Source organism: Haemorhous mexicanus, chromosome 1 (genome assembly GCF_027477595.1).
Source record: "Haemorhous mexicanus isolate bHaeMex1 chromosome 1, bHaeMex1.pri, whole genome shotgun sequence".
Taxonomy (NCBI): domain Eukaryota; kingdom Metazoa; phylum Chordata; class Aves; order Passeriformes; family Fringillidae; genus Haemorhous; species Haemorhous mexicanus.
In genome coordinates this window covers 31,149,634-31,168,180 of record NC_082341.1, presented here as the reverse complement: position 1 = coordinate 31,168,180, position 18,547 = coordinate 31,149,634, and the positions used below count along the sequence as shown (strand labels likewise).

Genomic DNA, 18,547 nt, shown 5'->3' with positions numbered 1-18,547 from the left:
GAAGTTTCTTGCTGCAGAAGTTGTACGTCATACGGGCCCAGGAACAGGGGCATGAAGATGAGGCCATCTGCAGTAGAGGACTGCTTCCATGGAAATTTGAATTCTTCCCCTTACACCTGCCATTCTCATGGACCTATGCAGGTCACTCCCGGGAAGTTTGCCACAGTGTGGCTTTTATGCCTCTGGCCTAATGCACAAAGCCTTCACCACTGCAGCTGGGAGCTGTGATCAGAGCTAGCAAAATGCTTTATAGGGTACAAAGTTATCTAAAAACAGCTGGCTACAAGGAGCCACAGAGGAATGCCTTGAAACAGTGAGCGTTCATGAGGTTAGCATCTCTGCTCCTCAGCTGTAAAAATAATGAACAATAGTAGCACCACTTTTTCCACTCAGGAATGTTGAAATGAAATTTGGAAATCTCATTAGGGGACTACACTGATGGACATCAAAATGCTGTGAAAACATGACTAAGTTATGATTCTGGGCTCATTTTGGTGTGTTCTGAGAACATGAAGAAGGATGAGAAAGAGTTCACTTCATTGAGTGATCTCCTTCTGTTATGCACTAAATGAGGCAATATGCTTCTGGAGAAGCTAAGTACTTGATTACAAAATTAAAAACAAGCAAACAAACAAACAAACATCAAAAACCAAAACATGCAGAAGAAAGATTATATGAATATTATTTTTGCATCTACCTGTTACTTCAATATTAATATCCCCGGAATTATATGACTATAACAAAGAGCTGCACTCTACCTCAGATTTAAACTCACTAGCAAGTGATGATGACAAATTCTGTGTTTGCCTTGAACCGTAATGTAATTCATATTTCTCTGCATAACTACTGAAATGAAAGGCAGGATTTTTCACCTAATTTTAAAAAATATATTAAAAGAATTATTAGACAAAGCAAAAAGCATTCAAGCCAAACCATGAAGTTCTTTTTCAGTCAAGGCCTATGGGTTCTACTGTATGTTGATGGAAACTGCTGAAGAAGGTGGGCTATGAGAAAGGTATCGTGTGCTGATCAGAGACATGGGTACAAGATCTGGCAGCTCTGCTCTGCAGAAGCACCCAGCCTAGAGCTGTCAGGCTGCTAAAAGCAGGAAAAGAATGAAAATGGCTAAATTTCAAGAGCTTTCTTAAAATTATGAAGCAACTATTCAATAAAGAAAAAATACTTGGGATATCAATAAAATATACTTTTCTATTAACCCACCTGAAAAAGGCCATTCTGTCCTCATACCTTGCTTTGATAAGATGCCATCAATATTTTACCAGCAAATAAAAAATTATGATTTGAGAAAGGGAGTGCGGGAGACCTAAGTTACAGTTCCACATGACTAGGTGTCTTCATAATTATTAATAATGCAAAACCAAAACCCCTAAAAAATAAAACCCAATTTTCAAATGAATTTTTGATGGTTCAAACTCCCTGTTAAAACACTGAAATTGAGCATCCATCCAAATTTTATTTTCCAGTGTTCTTGATTCTGATGGAAGCCCGCACTGAAAATTGTAGGCTAAGTTTCCTTAAGTGCTTGTTGCACTTTTCCATGGCAGCTGCTAGCTTCAGTGAGATCTACCTTATCAAGAGCTGCTTGCACTATGGATTCACTCTGAGTATCTAACGCAGATGTAGCCTCATCCAGAAGAAGAATCTTGGGATTTCTTGCTAGGGCACGGGCAATAGCTATTCGTTGCTTCTGGCCTCCACTCAGCTGAGCCCCTCTTTCACCCACCATGGTGTTAAATTTCTGATAAAGGAGAGAACAGAACACAAGTTGTAAGACACCTCAAATCCTCACTTCTCAGTGCAACCCTAAGTACTCATCTTCTAGAAGGTGTAGCTTCTTCCAGCTGACTTGAGCACAGGCAGAGCAAACACGGAAAGACATCCATCCACCCTACCCTCCTACCCCCACATTGTGCCTGCCTAACTTTGAACTTATGGTTCTTTCAATATCTTTATTATATATATTTATTATATATTTATCTTTATTGCTCAATCAGTGCTCCAAACCCTGGGGTTTCTCAAGGTAAGGGATCTCTATATTTTCTGAGGATTGGCTACCTTTCCAAAAGGAATTATAAGGACACACCAATAGTGTGCCTCTTTTGAATCTGAGACACTCCCACTTGGAGCCATGGTTTGGTTCCTACTGACCATATCACTTACTGCAAAGTCACAAGTCCCAAAGTCCACTATAGTTTTTATATTACATAGAGTATTACATACTATTTAAGAGTAAATATGAACAAATCATTCTTTCTGAGAATAAGGAACCTTGGAACAGATTGATACGTTTGAAATGGCACCTGCTTGAGAGATGGTGCCAAGCTCTCTAAAGCAGTAAAAGGATTTGAAATCAAATCCCAGGTGGGCACTTTTCCCACATTTTTTAACTACAGAAGCAAAGGCAAGGACATATTATCCATTTCTGAGGATGCGTGAAGAATGCTTGACCTTCCTTTTCAGCCTCATCCTGAAAGGAGTAAGGCCCCTACTGGTAAGAGAGAGCTCAAAGCTGTGAGGAAGAGCTTTGTAGCTGCTAAAAGGGCATGCTTATTTAGTTCAGGGCATACTTACTTACCTCCACCCACTCCCCCCATTTCCTGTGAATGTACAGACAGCTCCTGACAAAGGGCTCTGGATTTCTGGATCTTCTTTTTAAAAGCCAACTCTTCTATGCCTTATGAGATGGGTAGGGATGGCAATACCACTGTGAAGCTTCCTTTCTCCTGAGTTAAGGCATTGACATTTTTTCCCAGACTCCAGCACAAGTCCTTTGAGAGCAACCAAAGGCACAATATCTAGTTGAAAAACTCTCTAAACTGAACGCTGCTGGAGGCAATAAGTATATTTTGAGAAGTTGTAGTATAACTTCAATTCCCATGCTCTGCCTCTCAGAAACAGGACACCAGCCTAAACGGACCTTTCATTCTTACACTCAAAATAAGTTAATGAACTTACATCAGGCAGTCTAGATATAAAGTCAAAAGCATTGGCTTCCTTGGCTGCTTGCTCAATTTCAGCATCAGAAATGTCTTCTCTGCCATAGCGAATGTTCTCAGCTATTGTGGTTGCAAACAAAACAGGCTCTTGGCTCACAATGCCAATATTTTCTCGTAGCCACTTTATGTTAAGGGTCCGAATATCTCGACCATCTAATAAAATCTGAGAGGAAAAGAGTGTGTCAAAGAAGTCAAGAAAATGCACTCTGTTCATAATAAAGCAATTAATTACTCTTACTTGAATGAAGTATCAGCCAGAAGGTCAAGAAAAAGAAAGTCTTTAATAGAAAACTATGTTGGGGGAGAAGCTACAACTGCAGTTTTTCCATTCATTGCAAAAGATGGAAAATTAGGATGAGCAGCATAAACAGAGAAGACACCAGGGACTTCCCCCCCCCCCCCCCCCCCATTTGTTATCTCCCAATAACCATCATGTCTGTATTGGCTTAGGAATTTTACAGCTTCCTTGCACACTTTTTGCATGATTCTCATGCCCCTGTGCCAGTTTGATGTCCTCGCAAGTGCAGCTACACAATCATCTCTGTGGCTGTGCTTAGCACCAGATCAAAGAGAGTCCAAGTTGACTAAAAGGAAAGGGAAAGTAATTTTTAACCTAGTTAATTTGCAGTGTGGTCCTATGAACATTGGCATTGACACAGCAAAATGAGGCCTGGGGGCAGGAATGAACAGCCACAGGAAAACTAAATTTAAGAAAGAACTGTGTTGAAAACAGCTGCCTTCATACCTTAGAACTGATAATTCAATTTTTTATATTTGAAATGTTTACCTACTTTCAACTAGCAGTAGCAACTATTAAGTAGCATCCTTCAAATATCAAGAACAAAAAGCAAATTTTCTTAAAAATAAATTGTTTCATTTCTCTCTTATTTTTTCCTTTGGAAATTTCATGTGGGAAGTATTTACCATTTACCAACTGGATTTAGTGTTTAGTGGTAAAATACATACAATGTGTAGTGATGGAAACTTCTGCTGTGAGTTAGCAGATAGTGAAAAACAAGCCAAGAAATCAACCATTTAAAATAGAAAAACTCTCTCCAGGTTTTTGCTTACTTTCAATAAAAAGGAAGCAAAATACAGCAGGACTCTATCGGATTATGCTTTGCCTAAAAATGTTTAGGGAATTTTAAAAATGAACAGTTTATAATTATTTTAAATTCAGATCTTGCAAGTCTACTCCAAGACTTGTGGCATTTGCTATTTGTGACGTAGTACTGTAAGAAGGAGCAGAATAATGAAGTCAAGTCAACAAGAGAAGATAGTTCATTTGAAATTTAAATTGTGGAAATATGAACTATGCAGATATCTGGTGAAATTCAGCCAAAATGGAAAACAAGATTGAGTCAATATGGGAAACTGTTCCAGATTGCAAGGCAAGATGTATTCTATTACCATCTGTATGGCAGTTTTCTTGTGTCTAGTGGGCAATTCTCTTTATCTCTCTCTCTCTGAGTGATCATAATCACTCCTCCCTCAGCAGGGGACATCTGCTGATGACTGATAAGGACTATAACATCCCATTGTGAGATGCTCCGCCCAGAGGGAGGAGCCAAGCATTGCTACCCAGATAATAATCTGGAGATTCTGAAACATCAGCACAGCTTCCCACTGGATTCCCCAGAGGAACAGCAGCTGTTTCTACTTCCAAGGATCGGCGGAGGAAGAATACATCCTTTTTTCTACAGGACCCCCCTGCTCCAATAGAACCACATCTGACACTCCAGGAAGACTGCAGCCACTTTTCCAACTGGACTGCTACCAACACCCTGACCAACAGGGTGTCAGGTTGAGGTCTGACTCTGTTAGTGCTGTTCTAGTGTATTGTATTTTTTTATTTTATCCTTTTTTTTTTTCCCTTCCCTATTAAAGAACTGTTATTTCCCTTTCCCATATTTTTTGCCTGAAAGCTCCTTAATTTAAAATTCATAGCAATTTGGAGGGGTGGGGAGGGTTTGCATTCTCCATTTCAGGGGAGGCTCCTGTCTTCTTTAGCAGGCACCTGTCATTCCAAACCAAGACAGAAACTCATGCACATCCTAATATAGCTCTGAGTTTTTACAATTCCTTTGCAGACACTCACTTCTCCCTGGTCAGGATCATAGAATCTCTGCAGCAACTGAACAGTAGTGCTTTTTCCACAGCCACTGGCACCAACTAAAGCAATGGTCTTCCCAGTCTGGACTTTCAAGTTTAGACCTTTGAGGATCTAGAAATTAAAAAAAAAAAAAACAAAAAACAAAAAACAAAAAAAACCCCCACATATTAGTTTAAGAAGTTTGATTAGAGAACTGTCTGTCAAGGTAAGCGTAGCTGTTGCTATCAAGGCAGTAGTGAGGGCTGCAGCTTGAAGGTATGGCAACATTAATAATATGTGTATAATTGTATTGTATTATTGACAACCATAATATAATAATTTTACCTGGGAATATCCTGGAGCACTGATAGCAAAAAGTCTTCACCTTTTCTTGTGAAATGTATTAGCCTTTGAAACAGGATGGTTGCATGCAACCTGCCTTTTGGGAATGGCCTGTAGTTCCTTCTGGCTACCAAAACAAGCCTGAGAATTTTTTGAGAAGATTGATAACTGGAACAGGCCAAGTTCATGCCAAGAAACATTTTAAGAGTTCCCTTTCATAGACCATTGCATTCCATTGCCTGGGAAAATTCCCCAGCAGACTCAAACTAATATAGACACAGCCACACTACTCTGAACTTCATAGCTAATTTTCTCCGATTTGTGTGATCTAGTAGCAGGCTTGGGGTTTTAAATTATCCTGCTGTCCTCCATTTTCCAGAGCATAATAATTATGAATCTCACAGAAAATTATTTTCAGATGCTAAAAGGTATCACTGAAAACCAGGCCTGCTTTCTTCTATTTTTAAAATATAAATGGCTGTTTTGACAAAGTAATTGCTGGGAAGCCCTTATTAAGTCCCATTCCTTATTTTTAACAGCCTCAGCAACCTGGAGAGTAGCTGCAGTTAATGATATCTTTTTTGCTATTTACACATTTAGAGAACATTTTACCTCAAAAGATGTCCATGTCATTACAAGTAATGCTGTGTAGTTGCCAAAATATTTGGCTGCTATGGGAACTCTTCTTGTTTATACCAGGCTGATTTAAAAGTTTGCCTACACATGTTTTTGCAATGAGAGATTAAAATAGTTGCAATATTCCTCTCCTATCCCAGTATTACATCCACACAGTTTTACATCCCCAGGAAGCTGATATCCTGGTGCCTGCATTATCAAGAGTAAACTTTATTCTAGATACCACAATATCTCCAGATGCAAATAATTACCACACTAGGCTAGTTCTAACTCTCTTTCACCAGGCAATGTATTGCCAAGATTAAACTAACAGAAACTGTACTCCTTAGATCTTTTTGATTTGGTTTAACCTGGACAGGGAAGATTATGTGTTGCATCAACTGCTTGAGAGATTGTGGGTAACTTCTTCAAAGCTTTCCTGATTCCTTTGGCTCTGCTAAATAACAGTGATGCTCTTAGTAGGGAGAGCTGCTGACTCAGATTTGGGAAGGATGAGAAATACTTTTTATTTCCCTCCCATTTGGTGTGCTGACCCACAGCATAGCAAAGCAACCTGAATAGGATTTTAAGGAAGAAGGATGAAGACTCTGCTCTGTCCCTTCAGATTTCTGAGCCAAGAGGGTTAGAAGATGCATTGTAAAAAATTCAGTTGAGGAGAAAGCCCAGCTCTGAATCTGCCCTCCAGACATCACAGTGTCCTAGAAACAGATTTGATGCACAATGGGACAGACATCAGGCCTTTTCCCTCAATGGGAAAAGCCACCTGAAAAAACAGCCAGAGATCTATAAACATTTCCATGCTCACCACTAAATCATCATGTCAAGTTTTTAATTGTTGACATTTGAAATCTCTATTTCCACCTTGTTCTTCACCAAGGAAGAAAGAACAGCAGCAAATTCCTTTCCTTTTCACCTTCATCAACGTGTTTAAAAGATTGTAAACAAATATGGCAGAGAGGTCAAACCAACTGTGTCACCACAAAAGTAATCACCATGACATGATGTACACTGGTCACCGGGGAAACTGAACTAGCAAAGAGCAGGCACAACAGTTTCTTGAACATCAGTTTTAACATATTCCCAAAACAATGTTTGACTTCCAAATGTACATTTAGGATGATATGTTCACAAAAATACACAATCAATGTATTGAAAGTCTATCTCTGATAATTTTTCACACAGGATGTCATAACTCCAAAGAGCCAAGAAACTGGAAAAAAGTAATTTTCTGGTTTAACTGCTTAAAGTCTGGAAGCCTTAATGAAAGATTTTGAAAAATCTTATTTGATTTATCAAAACTCTTTTTCGTAGAAATTCAGACTAGGAACAACACACATTAGATTTGTCCTGCAGAAAAGACTGAGATACACCGTGACAGCAGATCTAGAACTTTGTCTTTGTGCATCACTGAGGGGAAAATTATGCCCCATCCCCCAAAAGAGGAATGCCTTTCACATTCAAGGACAAAATTAGACAAACAACATGGACACAAGTTGAATAAGTTCAGCAGTCTAAACAGAACACTTACTTTAGCATCAGGTCTGGAAGGGTAAGTGAAATGGATGTTTCTGAATTCAATTTCTCCTATGAGTTTGTCTGGCTTGTAACCTTCCTTAGAACTGCTATCTATGAGCCGTTTCTGGAAAGAGGTTTGTAAAATAAATTGGTGGTTATTTCGCTTTTGGAACTGTTATTTCTGCTACATGCATTGTACTTTACTTTCTCAGATGCTGGTTTACACTGCAGTGCATTGTTGCAGAACTGCTGCATTTTACCTGCAGAATGCTGAATATGGGGGAACACCAAATCAAGAATTCTACTTGACAAATAAAGTGCATTTTCAAAAGCAACAAAATCCACAGCAGAAAATCTATAATTGCAGAACTTAACTGCATTCTCCTGCAACCAAAACATGGGCCTCAGTAATCTGTAAAGGAGGGTTTTATACTCACATCAAAAAGAATGATGTAGCCATTTCTCCATGAACTTTTGATTCCTACTTTAAAATATTTTGTATACATAGATATGCAATTGCTGCATAGCACAGCAACATCAAGATAATGATGTGGAAAACCTTTTTTATAGTAACATCAGCATTACAGACTATTATTGCTATAACTTTCAATAGTGATATTAAACCCCTCTTCACCAATTCCCTCTCCCCAATAAACCCCATCTCAGCTGAATTTGTGCATACATGCATTTTTAAAAATTAGTATAGTGCCATACTACTTTCCCTCTTGTGCTGAAAATCTAATATTAGAGAAAAACCTCAGCCATATGTCTCAGACACACATACCAGGTTTTACAGCTTTCACTGTAACAAAGAGGCTGGGTTTTTTTAAGTCAAGGAAAATATTATGTGTTCCTGTAGTTAATATCTACAGAGTTGGTGATTTGGGGCTTTAGAGCACTTTTGTTGCATTTCTCAAGGGAAAAAGAATGAAAAGGAGAAGGAAGGGAAGTTAAGTTGGTTGAAAGCCTTCTGTTCTATGTGGTTAGATGTTTACCTTATTGATAATCTTATATACTTCATAGGCAGCCCCACGTGCGTTGGCCACACTCTCCAGGTTAGGAGCTGCCTGGCCCAGGCAGAAAGCTCCAACAAGCACAGAGAAGAACACCTGTGGGAGACAGAGAGGAGCATTGCAGTCAATGATTACAGTGCCACCAGTGCCTACATGGGCACTAGAAAGACTTAAGCACCATCTTTAAGTGACTCATCCCACCTTACAAATAGAGTCCAAGACAATCAAACTTGTTTTATTAAAAGCTAGGCAAGATGAATGCCATTCAGTTGTTTTATACTAAGTGAGTCTCTGACAGCTAATTTAGCAAGCAGGTGGCAGAAAACAGAGACACCACTTACATAACTTTCCCTGAAGATACAGAAGATTTTTCAAAGCTGCATTTTGCTGTACTTACAATTAATACACGGCCGATGTCATAATGTGGATCCTCAGCAGTGAGCTTGGTCCCATACCAAAATGCAAGGGCATAGGATCCAAAGATAAAAAATTGTGAAAGACCTAGGCATGTGTTAGTGGTAATGGATTTTTTCATTCCAACACGTTTAGCCATCTCTAAGTTACCATCATATCTGAAAGTGAGTAAGGAAACCATTAATTTGACAGGTACTACATGCCATTCTGGTTAATACTTTCCAGTGCACTTTTCCTAATTAACAGGATTTATATAAGAAAAACAATTAAAATCTCAAAGAGAATACAGGGGTTTTTCTATTTTACAGAGGGCTATTAGGGGTGGTAATTAATTTGAGTAAATCTGCTCTGACATATGCCAAGAATATTGCCATACTGTTATCAAAGACATTCAGAAAACAATTAAGCATCACAACTTTGTTGTCACAATAGAAGATGCAATAGCACTCTTGAGCTCATTGTTTCCATTAATCCTGAAAGGAAATCTTGAAAAGGTTTTAGCAGCATCGTTCATCGGAAAGGTAAAAGTTAGTTGTCCACATTTAAAACGGGCAAAATAAAAAGAAAATCCTCCAAAAATCCCAGGCAATAGGGAAGGAGATAAATGAGAGCTCCCTCCGAATGTAAAGTTGTTCTCTTACTGGCCATTTTTGGATGTCAAGTATTTTTCCCTCAGTTTACTGATTAACATATATAACCAGTGGAAGATGAGTATAGGGACTAAGAAGTTCAACTAGAGAATTATATTTTCCAAGGATGGTTCAAATTCATTCACTCAACCATAGTTTTCAGCAAGTAGCTTTCATTTACTCAAGCTCATTATGCAAAGTGTAGCCTAGGAATAGTGTAACTTTCTACCTGTAATCAACATGCTCGGTAGCTTGCACTCTTTTCCCAATATGTATTCTCATTAAAGTACAACCCAATCCTAGGATGACATGCAATTCATTCAGCTGGGAGGCAATCTTAAAAAAAATGCATTCATTTTGTTCATGTAAATTTCTAAGATTCCACTAGAGCTGTATTTGTTAGCCAAACGTATTGAGATATTTTGACTTGATTGTGTTCTTAAAACCAGGCCCTAAGTTTGACTCAGCAGCATCATAGGTCTTCCAGGGAAATGGGTATTGCATTTAAGTAGTGTGATAAATACAGGTGATCACTCAAATACTGAGGAAAAGCCAAGCCACTGCCTGAAACTAAAGGTGACTGAGGATCCCTTGCAAGAGTAAACTTTTCTTGTCAGTGGAAGCAATATGCAGTGAAAGGATGCTTTTCCTAACTCTGAGGTCAGCATTCAAGAGCTGTGAAAGAGTCACAATCCACTATCTGAAAAATGGACTCTCTGGAAGGAGTTTGTCCCTAGTAGAAGATGTTCCCAAGGGAGCCACTGTGTTTGTTTGTTTTAGATTAAATGAAAGTAGAACTGTGGAAGAAACTGACTGGGTAATCATAAAAAGGAAAGGCTTTACTTGACTTAGGCATCAGTTATTCTGTCTTTAGACAAAATATTTTAAATTAATATTGACAGCTCCTGTAATTGAAATTTCAAACACTGGTAATTGCAGAATATGGGGAGAAGGGCAGGGAACAACTTATCTGGCTCATCTTAGGGCTTTTTTTGCCTTTACTGTGCAACAGGAATAGTACAAATGCTGTTGCATCTTAAAAACAAATTCCAGTAAGCAGAACACAGGGCTATAGGATAGTCAGAGCTCAGTCCCTGGAAACAAATACAGGAACAGGCCATAGGATCCTAAGCTAGGGTTCACACCACCTTAAAAATCCTGCACAAGATGAAGGCAAATATGAGTTGAAAAAGATAGAAGAGTTTCATGGGGCATATGGATCAGGTCATCTGCTTTGCCTTTCCCAACTGCATGGAATCAGTGATTTTGTATTTGTATAAATTTGTATTGGTTTTAAAATTTTATTGCTTATGCTTGTGGAGTTACCTGATATACATGTCAAAAAGTTTGTGGCCAGGCACAATCATTCCACCTTTTATGCATGACTAGGGCCAACACTGGGCAGCTACGGTTGTTTGCAAGTCATTAAAGCTGCAAATCATTGTAAAAGCCAGTAATGTGATTTTGCCCAAGGCTAATATCCAGTGTAGTTTAAAAATAAGCTCAGTAATCAAAGATCAGAGCTTATGCTCTAGAAGATAAGCAACTGATTGCATGCTTTGCTGAATCTGACTCATGGGTAAAGGTAACCTTTCCACCACTTTCACATGTAGTTCAACTCCAGATCTCCATCAAAGGAGAAATTTTCATCTCTGCTGCAGTGACAACACCAAGTAGTCTGTATTCACTGACTAGGTCTATTTGCACACCTTTGTTTTCAGCTGATTTGTCCACTTATAGAAAGACAAAATGACACTAAGGAGAATCTCATCCCTCTGCCCCTCCAAAAAAAAAAAAAATCCCACAAAATAAATCCACAACTAAATGTCCTTGCCACATTTAAATATAATTATTAATTTTAAAACTTACTTCTCCAATGCCTTTTGCTGTCCATTGAAAGCCACAACAGTCCTGATTGCTGTCAAAATTTCTTCTGCCACAGCTCCTGCTTTGGCATAAGCAGACAGCTCTTTAGCAGTAAGGGATGCCAGGAGCTGAAAAGTTGGAAAACAGCTGTTATTGCAGCCTACTGAAAGAATACACACTGCCTTGGAGAATAAGAACAATCCCACAAGGTGCACAAGACCAGACTCTAGCAACGTGAGGGTCAGCTCCTCCCCATACCCTGAATTTCCCTCAAATAGAGTTCAATTTATCATCATCTCCTCATTACAATCAAAGGCTACACAAACATCAGGCGAGCTTCCTGATTGATCTGCTTTTCTCCCAAGCCTACAAACTACACTGGGAAGAATGAAGCAGGGATTGCTGGAGCTGCTCTGATTTTCTGAGGTGTTCAGACACTAAAGCACCAGCAGATATTGAGGTAAGCAAGAAAATCACATTACAGCCTCTAACATGCTTTCTCTTAGCTTATTTGTAATGCTCCAGGTAGGAAAAACCCCATAAAATCATAAAAAAAACCACTCAGGAGTATGAGCCATACACATTAATGTGGGTAAATAGTACAGAAGGGGAATGCTTTCCTATCTGAAAGGGAAACCTCTCCAGCCATCTCACTGATTTATATTACTTCAGTTTTCAGCAGCTGTATGTATCTGCATAGCTGTATAGATTTATTCTGTACACAGCATGAAACTTGGTGAATTATTTGCAAGAGAGTGGAACATGCATGTGCAGATGGAAAGAGGTTGAAAGGTATTAGTGCTAGGAGGGAAAAGCGGGAGCTTCCCCAGTGCTTGCCATGAGGAAATTGCTGTGCCAGAAAGATTCTCTGATATAGATTATCCTCATGCAACATGGCATGAGGAGAGGATATGCAGACAGAAGGAACACAACTTACAAGAGTGTGCTTGGGAACCCAGAGAAAGGCTGCAGGAAGAGTAGAAATCAAAGTAAGAGTGGGGCCAATCTCCCAAATTAGAAACCACATTAAGGTTTCTCCCATTCTCTGCCCCTTTTCTGTGCATAAGAATTGTAAGGTATTTCTGGTTTCTTTGTTTAAAAATCCCCACACACTTACAGTTGACCAAACTGCTGCTGATGCAGCAAGAAGTGGGCTGACTGACATAACCACCAGTGTCAGCTTCCACCCATAGATGAATCCTATAATAAGCCCTGACACAAACGTAGAAAAAAACTGCAGAAATATACTGATCTTGTCTCCGATGCCTTGGCGGATGGTGTTGATATCACTTTAAATAACAATAATAAAAAAAAGATTTGTTAGTATAGAATGACTCTCATTTTGACTCCCTCCCCCTTTTCTTGCTCTGTGGCCTCATGTTAGGAGCTTTGCCATTTCCTAACTGGCAAAAGAAAATTTCTAACCACAGCTACTGAACTGTACCATTAGGCTTTTCAGTAGCCAAAACACAGCAGAAACCTCCTGGTTTTAAATATTCATTTTCTGTATTCTCAACATTCTCTGCTGTTTCTGTGCCATGTCACTAGGTCACCAATGACCTAGTTTCCTCATCTGGCATCCAAATAGAGCAATATAAGTAAACAATCAAGTGACCTCTTCACCCAACTTGACCATCTCTAAATGATTTCTTCTGCTCAACTCTCTGATGCATTTTATGTTCGTAATTTTGGCTACTGATTCAGATGAAGAGCTACCTCCATTCCATCATGCCATTATTTGGAATAACCTCCATTTTTATTACAAATTTTCTTCCCTATTTTCTCTTCCCAGAACATACAGATATTAAAGTTGAGAGTGGTTTCATTTAAGCTTCTTATACACTTTTTTCCAGGACAGATCTGTGTCCAAAGCGACTATAAAATCCAGAAAGAAAGTATTTTTTAAAAAAATACTGTTCACACATATAATCCCATAGCATATGGGCATTACAGTCCTAACCCCTAAATCTACTTAAATTTAGGGAACAGCTCCAAAGACTTTAACTGGCTAGATAGACTAGTGCCTGCGATACAAGTACAAGCCGAACTCGTACAAGTACTGATACTGAAGTACAGGCTCATTTCCATTTAATTAACTGTCAGCTCTTGGTGTGTATAAACTAGGTGGAGACAGCAGAGCTGTTTGTTTAGCAGTGGCTGAACATGTACTTCATGGACTTCAGAAATCCAGTGTCAGGCATTTCATTAAAAAAACCCCTTCCAATGCACATGTCACAAACTGCACAAATGCAGAAGAGGACAATGAATTTCTCACTTTGAGCTGCAATAGGTCACACTTTAGGTTTGGTAGATTTTGTTTTTGTTGGTTTTTTGGGTTTTTTTTTTAACTCTCTATAGGCTGTTCTGCTGAGATAAATGTCAGTTTTGTTTTAAACGCCACACTTGGGGGTGTGTGTATGTGTGCAAAAAAAAACCAAAACAGAACCCTCACTCTGTCAGTCTGGTGTTCAGTGCTCCTATCTGGGTGATATCAAACCAAGCCATCTCCTGATGGAGCACTGCAAAAAAGAACTTCTGCCGGATCCTTGTGGTTTGCCTTGCAGCAGTCACCAAAAATGTCCACACTTGGATGGTGCTCAGGATCAACACAGCAAAGCCAATTGCCACGTAGTAGTAAGCGTACCTGGGATAAGGGAACAAAAGTCCATGTGATCCCACTGTAGCTCATGAGAGAAGTTAGACACAGAGCAGCAGCTAGTCTTCATTAATCACACCAAAGGAAATACTGAAGCTTGTGATGCATTATTGGGAAAGAAAACATGGCTTCTGCTCAAACAGATAACACAGTAAAAGAAAACCCTCTAATACATTATTAACAGGATAACTACAGACCCTTACTTTGTCATTTCACCTTCTATATCCACACCTGGATTTGATGGGCAGTTGGAATTGTTTACTGAAGTATCTGTGAAGAGGAAACAAACAGTAGGAATATTTGTGGAAGTGCTATGTAGAAGAATTGATTCATGGCAATATGGGGTCGTCAAGTTTGGGAATGTTTTGTATTTTATAAGTGGGGTCTTGCAATACAAACTTAAATACAAAATAATTTGGCAAATACACATTTATTTTTAAGCAATTAATGATAATTGAGGTTGATAATTGAGGTACTCTCTACTATCTCAACAAAGTACATTCATAATATGCACATCCAATGCTTTGGTTTTGCCCTGGTATAGTCATTAAAGATGGATTGAAATGACTGGGTTATTTCCAGCAGGATGAGTGTTGCTCATTATATGCTTCCTTAGATATGTACCAGTGTATAGTCTGGGGGGAAAAAAGAATCTTAGCCTCAGTAGCAAAGCACAGCCAATATGTAGAGAAATTTAATTTAAAATTTTTACCATTGGATTGCACGCCACTTAGCACAAAGCTGTTTGTCATCTCTCCAAAGATAATGATCATAAGTGGCATTCCAGTACCATTTGCAGCTGCTGCAACCAAACCAATTACCATCAACAGGACATCCACCTCATCAGCATAGCGAAACTATGTAAGCATTAGAAAGAAAAAAAAAAAAAAAAAGAGAAAAGAATGACATTACACCTGACAGTTCATGCATTTGCTACAGTACAGCAGACTTGCAGAACATGCTCCATCCACATATTCTAAGTAGCAGCACTCTAACTGAAGGGAAACTCAGTACACAAGGATTTTGTAGTAGTGCAACACATCTTCAAATTAGTACCCAGGCTGCTAAGAGAACACTGGCAGGACACAGATTCTCAGTCTGGGAAAAAACAACATGCTTGCAAGTGATGATGACCTTTGTAGAATATATTGCATTTTATGTTCCATTGAGTTACATATTTACTAAGATAATGCCTCTACTATGTAAACAAGAGTGAGTTATTGACCAGCACCTGGCTTATACCTACCAGTAGAAAATGTTTTAAGCAGAGATAGATTGTATCTTAAGACTTGTCTACCCCTGAAACTTTGTTTTGTTTGAGGAAGGGTGTGAATTTGAACTGCTATAGATATCCCAGGATGTGGTTATTCTGAAATCAGAGTATTTTATTCCTGACTGGCCTAACCATCTCAAAGTGCAAACATACATGGAATAAACCACCGAAGAATAAAACTTTTCTCGTTTCAGAGTAATCAAGTCCACATGCAATTACTACTTTGTTTGGGAATAGCTGTCCTACAGAAAACTGCCACAAAACCCTTATCCCTGGTTCTCAGACAACAGATCTAGAATCAGTAGTCCTCAGGCTTCTTCTCCAATTTTTAGTTGCCTATGAATTGTCATTCATAAAAACCTCACAATGTCAAATAAAGAAAAGAAAGTATAAAGCAGACCATCAGACAGGACACTAACCAATTCAAAAATGCCAACCATTCGTTTCTCTGGCTTCTCATCTTCCTTCCTAGAGTAGAGTACAAAAGACTAATTAAGATGAGGGGGTTTTTAGTAAACCTGTATTAAGCTCTTCTTCTCCTTCTTCTGCCCCTCTGACATCCCCATACACCCAGTTAACTTTAAGTTAAAAAAATACCTACATTTCCTTCTTGGGCTTTAACTGGTCAAGTTGTTCTACATGTTCTTCATGCTGGAAAGAAGAATCATCACACCCCTTGCTCCCAGATTCTGTGAAATAAAAAGACTTTTTTAGCAAAATAATCCATCTATTGTACAACTTCTTGTGTCTTTCACTGCTGATTCTTTAGCATTTAAAGACTAGTTTTTTCTCATGATATTGTGAGGGAGTTTCAAGAAAAATTCACCAGGTTCTTTCTCTTCAGTTCGTCTTTATTCCCAGAAAAACTTCCATGTCCATTTTTGAGATGGAAACAACTTCATTTTCATAATTACAATGTATTTATTCAGAAAGATTATCAAAGGCTAAAAGAAAGAATTAATTCTTCCTTCAAATACCTGCCCAACTCAACGCAATTTTGTGAGAAGTCCTCACAAAATAAGTGGAATTGCTTAAAGTGAAGGTTATATTTGCTGTAGGTAACACAGAATAGGTGGCAGTTAACTAAAGAATCATGTCCTTGACTCTAATAACCATCTTCACTATTCCATTGCAGTAGCTGTTACATGTCCCACTTCCTTGGTGCTGGCTGGGAACTTCAGAAAGTTAGATAAAAGCATAATCCTACCCAGGAAGCTTATAGTTCTAAATGCATAAAGTAAGACACAAAATATATATAAAGAAACAGATGAGCAACCACAGTGAGGAGCTAGCTGTAAAACAAAAGGAGACAAGTTGCTCCCCATACCAGCCACTCCCAATTTACATTTATCTTAACTTTCACAGCTGACTCACAATGAGTAGAATTTTGACCTACAGTTTTAAGGTTAGTTGGCCCACAACAGCTGTTTGAGACAACAATTTTAAAGCAATAACCTTCTTCCAGCTCACCTCAGGAGAATTTTCATGCCCAGGCTAGGACCCTCCTGAACAGTTTTACAAATGCAAATCAATTTTGCTGAACTTGACGGAATGATTCACAAAAAAAATATTTTATAGGTGTGGCTTCAATTCACTCATTCACAGGAAACTTATCATGTTATCACCTGCAAAATCACTATGGCATTCAGGAGAGCTTTACAACATTCTTTAGATTCAAATCTGTGGAACATATTCTTCAAACACACTTGTGGTATTCCTTCTTACCAGGATCGGAGAGATTGTGTTCCATGGAATTTGCAGAATAGTCCTTCATTGTTCTTTTTGTTGTATGCTTATGAGAGAGTCACATTAATTAGAACCTGCAACAAGCCCCCCCCAAAGAACACTTTGATTTAGTAAATATTTAAAGACTTCACATCTGTGGGTTTTCCCATGACACATCACATTTTGGTCTCAACAATATTCTACTTAAACAGAAAGATTAAGAAAAAGAAAAAAAATGGTAATGGCACAAAAAAAATAAAGACTATCAGTGAGCTATTAAGAACAGTGCACAGTATTACTAGGCAACTTAAGTCAGTAGCCTGTTTTAGTAGTCCTTTATGATAAATCCTGAAATCATTAATATAAAAGTTACTGCAAACAATCTATTACAGAATAGATGATTTCCCTCATTCCCTTATGTTTGATTAGAACTAAACAAGCAGCCATAACATGGTCATGAGTACGATCATAAGACACTCACTCATTATGCCATGTGGTACTAGGATGCATTTAGAGGCAGTAAATAACTGATGCTCTTAGTTTCCCCAGGCTTTTCTTCTAGAGCTATCAAATATTAAAAAAAAAAAAAAAAAAAAAAAAAAAAAAAAAAAGAACAACAACAACAACAAAATCCCTAGCAAAAAGCCACAAGTGAATCTGATGAAGTCTAAAACAACATCGATAAGAAAATGCCTAATCGACTTCAGATAAAGAGAAAAAAAAAAAAGGAAAAAAAAAAAAAAAAACAACAGAAAACCCCCCAAAACAACTGTTGGATTTCTGACAGTGGTTTTCCCCTCTCGTTATTTCAGCTCACCTTCACAGCCCCGACGGCGCGGTCCCTCACGGCGGCTCCGCAGCGCCCGTCCCGACCTTTATGGGGCGGCACCGCCCGCCCGCCCGCGGCTCGGGTTGCAGATGAAGGTCGGCGCCGCTGCCGGGCAGAGCCGCTCTCGGCTCGCGTTGTAGATGAAGGTCAGGCCGCACCAGCCAGGCAGAGCCGCCCAGGATAAGGGGTCTGCAGAGGGATGCCGGCCGGCTCCTGCCCTCGGTCGCCTTTCAGAAGCCGCCCGAGGGTGTCTGAGCCTGCAAAGCGGGAACGCACGGAGAGCCCATCAGCTCCTCCCGCAGCACCGCTTCCGTCCTGACACTCACAGAATAGTTAATCTTAGAAGGGGACCACTGGATGTCATCCTGGATGGCCCAACCCCTCTGCTCCAGTGGAGTCATCTAGAGCACATAACTTAGGATTGATTGGTACAGACGTATTTCTAATATTCCCTGCGAAGAAGGACTCCATAGCCTCTGTGGGAAACCTGTTGCAGTGCTTGGCCCCATGCACAATGCAGAAGTTCTTTCACGTATTCAG

The 18,547-nt window shown here is 39.1% G+C and overlaps 1 protein-coding gene across 1 annotated transcript in view; it reads right to left on the bottom strand.

Moving 5' to 3' along the window:
* The window catches only part of ABCB5 (ATP binding cassette subfamily B member 5), a 35,165-nt gene extending 16,907 nt beyond the window's left edge, over positions 1 to 18,258 (bottom strand). Inside the window, exons 1-15 of the mRNA XM_059844508.1 lie at positions 17,996 to 18,258; positions 17,179 to 17,273; positions 16,055 to 16,142; positions 15,873 to 15,921; positions 14,893 to 15,037; positions 14,384 to 14,450; positions 13,977 to 14,168; positions 12,642 to 12,813; positions 11,528 to 11,652; positions 9,013 to 9,187; positions 8,598 to 8,711; positions 7,616 to 7,726; positions 5,116 to 5,241; positions 2,977 to 3,180; positions 1,589 to 1,759 (exon numbers count right to left, since the gene is read on the bottom strand). Of these exons, the coding sequence (XP_059700491.1) occupies positions 1,589 to 1,759; positions 2,977 to 3,180; positions 5,116 to 5,241; positions 7,616 to 7,726; positions 8,598 to 8,711; positions 9,013 to 9,187; positions 11,528 to 11,652; positions 12,642 to 12,813; positions 13,977 to 14,168; positions 14,384 to 14,450; positions 14,893 to 15,037; positions 15,873 to 15,921; positions 16,055 to 16,142; positions 17,179 to 17,227 (1,788 nt within the window). The 5' untranslated portion in view covers positions 17,228 to 17,273; positions 17,996 to 18,258. The remainder of the gene's footprint in view (positions 1 to 1,588; positions 1,760 to 2,976; positions 3,181 to 5,115; positions 5,242 to 7,615; positions 7,727 to 8,597; positions 8,712 to 9,012; positions 9,188 to 11,527; positions 11,653 to 12,641; positions 12,814 to 13,976; positions 14,169 to 14,383; positions 14,451 to 14,892; positions 15,038 to 15,872; positions 15,922 to 16,054; positions 16,143 to 17,178; positions 17,274 to 17,995) is intronic.
* Positions 18,259 to 18,547: the final 289 nt, after the last annotated feature.